At 45.0% G+C, this 6,434-nt stretch overlaps 1 protein-coding gene across 1 annotated transcript in view; it reads left to right on the forward strand.

The window, feature by feature from the left end:
* STARD6 (StAR related lipid transfer domain containing 6) overlaps positions 1 to 5,220 on the forward strand; it is a 99,281-nt gene extending 94,061 nt beyond the window's left edge. The window contains exon 13 of the mRNA XM_073629710.1: positions 2,090 to 5,220. Coding sequence (XP_073485811.1) covers positions 2,090 to 2,246 — 157 coding nt within the window. The 3' untranslated portion in view covers positions 2,247 to 5,220. The remainder of the gene's footprint in view (positions 1 to 2,089) is intronic.
* Positions 5,221 to 6,434: the final 1,214 nt, after the last annotated feature.

Here is a 6,434-nt window from a genome sequence, read left to right on the forward strand (position 1 = left end):
AAGCCCTGGGTAGATGTAAAGCACTGTGTATCACAATTAGTTGCCTTTTTACATTTTGTTTAAATTAAATGCTTCTTTTAACCTTTTTCCTCCCTTTGTTGCATCTCAACTCCGCATCTCCTGCAGCCTCTTTGCAGCTGATTCCTGCATGCCAGCAATGGGATGGATTTCCTGATGCTGACAACAATGTGTAATGTGTATTATGATGGCCACTTGTTGTCTCCTTTTTACATCTGGGTGACAAAGAAGGAGTACATCTGGGAGACAAGAATGCAGCGTTGTCACCCTATTACAGGAAGTGGCTGAACAAAAGCCATCATGGCAGGATCACAGGGATTGTATTAAAGCTATAGTTTAATCTGCTTATATTTTACTTTCCCTGGTTCCTCCCTCCTTTATCAATATTGATGTTCATTCAATTAAATAATTCACTGTGCTGAATGCAAAGAACTGAGGGAACACTAAGGATGCCCCATGGACTGATTTTCTCTCTGACAACAACAAGGCTCTTTCCACCTCACTATGCCCACATGCCAGGTCATTCCGATGACTTCAGTACTTCCCGGTAGTGCCAAAACTTGCCCAGTCCTTCCTGCATTCTACACATTCCTACTGACCCATCATTATGATGGCTGCCTATCTGAAACCATTGGAAGAGTATAGCAGCTAGGCAACTAGCAATTCCAGAAGGAGAGGGCTACAAATGCAGCCTTTATAGTCTCTCGCTGCAGGTTTCCTTTTCAGGATCTCCCTGATATGTAGTCACTATCTCCCTAATAGGTAGTCGCTTGAGGGGGAATCCACCAATCTATACAAGACATAGTCATTAAAATTGTGAACACCTAGAGAAGTCTAGGTCTAGCAATTGCAGAAGGAGAGGGCTAAAAATGCAGCCTTTATAGTCTCTCGCTGCAGGTTTCCTTGTCAGGATCTCCCTGATATGTAGTCACTATCTCCCTAATAGGTAGTCGCTTGAGGGGGACATAGTCATTAAAATTGTGAACACCTAGAGAAGTCTAGGTCTAGTAATTCCAGAAGGAGAGGTCAGCAAATGCAGCCTTCATAGTCTCTCACTGTAAGGTTCCTTTATCAGGATCTCCATGATAGGTAGTTACTATCTCCCTGATAGGTAGTCACTATCTCCCTAATAGGTAGTAACTAGAGGGGGAATCCACCAATCTGAACAAGATATAGTCATTCCAATTGGGGATTCCTAGAAAGGTCTAAGTTAAGCAATTCCAGAAGGAGAGGTCAGCAAATACAGCCTTATAAATCTCTTACTGCAGGGTTCCTTTATCAGGATCTCCCTGATAGGTAGTCACTAGAGGGGGAATCCACCAATCTGTACTAGACATAGTCATTAAAATTGGGAACACCTAGAGATGTTCCTACTTGGTTACATTATATTGTAGCACCCTCTAGTGTATGCTAGAAGTAGAGTAGGCAAATCAAATCCTGACTCGTGCTGTACATTTGTGAGTCTATAATTGGGTCAGGGTCATTGGAGCTCAGGGCTGGATCACTCATCTTGGCAGTTCTAGAAGTAGCTCAGAACGTGGAACGTGGCTCCTACGGGGGAAGGAGCCACGTTCTGACGTCACCCGCTGTCATCCTGGCCCTCCATGCTTAAGGTGTCTACTCCTATTTGCGCTGTTTCTTTGAAGCCCATGTGAGTAGCCATTTGTATGTTAAATAAAGCTGTTTTAAAAGGAAATCATCAGTGTGCACTTAGATTCTGCTTCTGTCGTAATATTATACCCCTGGGATATTGAACGGTGGATCTGGATCCTGTTTGGAGATTATACCCATATGGGACATGCGTTGTTCACCATCTGTTAGCTCAGTGGTCCACTCCTAGAGGTGAGCGAAGCGAGTGTGCTGGAGGTGGAGGGAAAGTCACCCTTGCATTGAATTTTCTCACTGGGATCCTTTGCTTGCTGGGACTGTTAGTCCACCTTCTGCTTTTGTGTTTATTTGAATTTATATGGACTTTTTATTATTATATGAAATGTTTTAATGAGCCCTAATTTTGCGCTGCACTCCTTATGATAAATATAATTGTGTTTTATTCTTCTTTTGTTTCATGCAGGAACCCGGCACATTCCAAGCTTGTGGCCTACATCCAGCCGGAACTTGGTGGTCTTCTACCACAATCTGTGGTGGAGTCGGTATTACCCAGCAACGTTGTAAGCCTCATCATAAATGTTCGGGAAGGATTAAAAAAATGTTACCAAAATGGAAACTGAATTATTTATAAATGTAAGGATGGCTCGCAACCTCCTGGGAGGACCATGAAGACGCGTCACTGAATTGTAGGCTACCAGAAGGACAATTGAAAATATAAATGGACTCTAAGACGTCTGACAAAATACTGATGTACTACCAAATTACCCACTGATTGGGACCGTCCACCCAAATACGATGCCTTAGTCCTGGAAAACTGAACTCCAGCAGATATAAAGACACAAATTACATGACTCTTTATTCAATAATATATCATTAAATGTTTTTTTTTTTTTTCCTTTTTTTTTATGTAAGTAGTGAATTACCTGAATCTGACCGGGTATCAGCCTCTTGTTCCTGTACAGTGGAGCTCAACTGGAAGAGGGAGAAACAGCATAAGGAACCAGTTCTGCTGAGTAGTAGAGAGCAGTAAAGGAGTAGAGAGCAGAGAGATGAGCTCATTGGTCTGCTGCTTCTCCTTACACCTTCTAATCACAGGGCAGAGGTAGAAAGAGACCTGTAAGTGAATCTGCAGTAGGGAAAGGTCAGTTCCCCTCCCCTGCCAGACAGAATTGTGCTGTGTGGTAGGGCTCTGTATATCTCCGGACGAGATAAAAATCTATTGGCATTCAAAACAACTCCTATATAAGCATTTCATTAGTGTATTTATCTATTTGACTAACGCTCAACGTTAACTCCAGATCACCTACTTGTATCCTTTGATGATTCCTTTTGTGAAATCTTCCAGATACAGTATCAGGCTATGCTTCCTTTCACACTGGGATCTTGTCATGAGGTTATAGATAGGCTGCCATCCTTGTGCACATGCTAGTAGACCGGATGTCATGCTGATCCCCTGATTTCAACTTTGCCACCAACCCAGAACAAGCATGCAACAAGCAAAGTCAGGCAAACCTTTCAATAAGAGGCCTTCAGTGGTAGTCTATCGCAGGCTTCCTTTAACTGCTGCAGCCCCGGAAGATTTTACCCCCTTCCTGACCAGAGCACTTTTTGCGATTCAGCACTGCGTCACCTTAACTGACAATTGCACAGTCACGCGACGTTGCACCCAAACAAAATTGATGTCTTTTTTCCCCACAAATAGAGCTTTCTTTTGGTGGTGTTTGATCACCTCTGTGGTTTTTATTTTTGGCGCTATAAACAAAAAAAGAGCGACAATTTTGAAAAAAAAAAGCAATATTTTTTACTTTTTGCTATAATAAATATCCCCCAAAAATATATAAAAAAAACAAATTTTTTTCCTCAGTTTAAGCCGATATGTATTCTACATATTTTTGGTTAAAAAAAAAATCGCAATAAGCGTGTATTGATTGGTTTGCGCAAAAGTTATAGCGTCTACAAAATAGGGGATAGTTTTATGGCATTTTTATTATAATTTTTTTTTTTAATTAGTAATGGCGGCGATCTGCGATTTTTATCGACATTATGGCGGACAAATCGGACACTTTTGACACTATTTTGGGACCATTGTCATTTATACAGCGATCAGTGCTATAAAAATGCAATGATTACTGTGTAAATGACACTGGCCGGGAAGGGGTTAAACACTAGGGGGCAATCAAGGGGTTAAGTGTGTCCTAGGGAGTGATTCTAACTGTGGGGGGGATGGGCTACTACTCACATGACAGCGATCACTGCTCCTGATGACAGGGAGCAGTAGATCCCTGTCATGTCACTAGGCAGATCGGGGAAATGCCTTGTTTACATCTCATCTCCCCGTTCTTCCGCTCCGTGACAGGATCACGGGCACTCGGCGGACATGGAGTCCGCGGGACCCGCGGTTATGGAGCACGCGGCGTGAGCACCCACAATGCCGCATCTTAAAGGGGACGTACCTGTACGCCCCATTGCCCAGCCGTGCCTTTGTGCCGACCTATATCGTCGTTCGCTGGTCGGCATGTGGTTAAATTTCAACTCCGGGAAAAGTAAAAGTCCTCGTTAACAGCTAGTTTACGTCTAGGGCAGTGGTTCTCAACTCCTGTCCTCAGGACCCACTAACAGGCCAGATTTTAAGTATTACCTTGTGGAGATGCAGACAAGAATACTGCAATCACTGAGCTGCAAACGATATCACCTGTGATGTATTTCAGTTATCTTGCAAACCTGGCCTGTTAGTGGGTTCTGAGGACAGGAGTTGAGAACCACTGGTCTAGGGGACTGGGTAATACTTACTTGATCCTCTGCTCTGGCTGGCACCTCCACGTTGCAAGACCAGTCCCTGCAGACTGTGCTCCCATAGCCCTGCATTGGACATGAGGACGTCAAGGGAAAGTCCACTATTGAAGCGTGGGGTAGTGGAGAATCAGGTAAGTAAAAGTGCTTTTGCTGTCCCCTAGACAGAAACAAATGAGATATTTGGGTTTTAAGCTGGGTTCAAACTATGTGCGGCCGCGGGGCACAGCAGGGGGTCAGGTGCGTCCCTGTTCACCATTTGAGGTCCGAATTAGGCCTGAATTTTTGGATGAATTCGGACCTGAAACATAGCCAAAGACGCACTGGACTCTTCTGCTGTGCGTTCTGCGGCCGCCCCGGAGATGTGTGAACCACCTCCATTGAGAGCCGGTCACACTCTCCCTTTCATGTGAATTGGATGCGGGGAAACAGTTTTGACTGGATCAGGTGATGGTTATGTCTTCAGCCATCTTCTGCCACCACCGATCAAGTCTCCGGGGAAGTATCAATTGGACATCTTGGAAAAAGAAATCAATATTCTTATTCCTGGAGATACGTTAGCAGTGGAGGTCTCTCGGGATGCTTCCCCTGCCTCCTCTGTAGACCTAAACATGCACACTGGGATGATCCAACCATGCTTGTTTATTTGTGAAAAAAAAATAAAGTGAATGAATCTGACAAGTTGGACGGGGCCTGCATGTTTCTTTGAATGTCAGTGGCCGCTTGGGATATAACATAAATGAAAAGTCCAATAAGCAGAGAAAGACTGCCTTATAATGAACAGAATATGTACACAGACATAGTCCATAAGAGATATAAGAGAGGGAGGGAGAGTCAGACAACAAACATAAACATAAATCTTCACATATCTGTTTTGGATTGACCTCAACTTTAAACAACTCCAGTAAAACCTCAGATTCTGGAAACAAACACATTTATTACTATGTCTGTTTTTATTACAATATTTGGTACAAATACATTTTGAAATGGACCTTTCAGTAACATTACAAGTCTTTATGAATACACTTCTGACATGTCACAATGTAAAGCAACAGTGTACATTTTCAAAAATATCCCTACCTTTTAATAATAAAAATGTATCCCTTGTATCTTGCCTAGGCTGAAATGATGTCCTCAGTCTACTGCAGGCAGGAGGAAACATTGCCGGTTCCAGATTTCAGTTGTGCCCCCCTAACAACAAAGTTCCCTGATCAGAATGGCAGCATTTCTGCAGTAACCTACATTCTCTGCTATGGTTGTATGTAGGGATGGGCTCAGGCGTGTTTTAATCGTAGTCCCCCAACCCACCTAAGCAATCCCGCCAGGAAGCCGATACTGCACACAGCCGCCATTGCTCAGGTGGGTTGGGACTACGTTTCCGAAAATGCCTGAGCCCATCCCTAGTTGATGTAAGGGAATCCGATCTCAGCCATGTGCTGTTTGGGGAGAAGGAGATCTGCTAACTGTGGCCAGGCTGTGTGCACTGCAGGGATGGGAGAAGGAGCTGTGCTAAGTGCCCTGCCATCAGTGACCCCTGTCCTCTGCCCTGCTGACCTCTGTCCTCAACCCTGCTGACCCCTGTCCTCTGCCCTGCTGACCCCTATCCTCAGCTCTGGAAACCCTTGCACACTGCCCTTCTGACCTCTGTGCTCCACTCTGCTGACCCCAAACATTGCCCTTCTGACCCCTGTCCTCTGCCCTGCTGACCCCTATCTGCCCTGCTGACCCCTATCTGCCCTGCTGACCCCTATCCTCAGCTCTGGCAACCCCTGTACACTACCCTGCTGACCCCTGCGCTCCACTCTGCTGAACCCAAACATTACCCTTCTGACCCATGTCCTCTGCCCTGCTGACCCCTGTCCTTGCCCTTCTGACCCCTATCTGCCCTGCTGACCCCTATCCTCAGCTCTGGCAACCCCTGTACACTGCCCTGCTGACCCCAGTGCTCCAATCTGCTGACCTCATACACTGCCCTTCTCACCTCTGTCCTCCGCCCTGCTGACCCCTGTCCTTCACCT

This window comes from Aquarana catesbeiana, linkage group LG01 (genome assembly GCF_042186555.1).
Source record: "Aquarana catesbeiana isolate 2022-GZ linkage group LG01, ASM4218655v1, whole genome shotgun sequence".
NCBI lineage: Eukaryota > Metazoa > Chordata > Amphibia > Anura > Ranidae > Aquarana > Aquarana catesbeiana.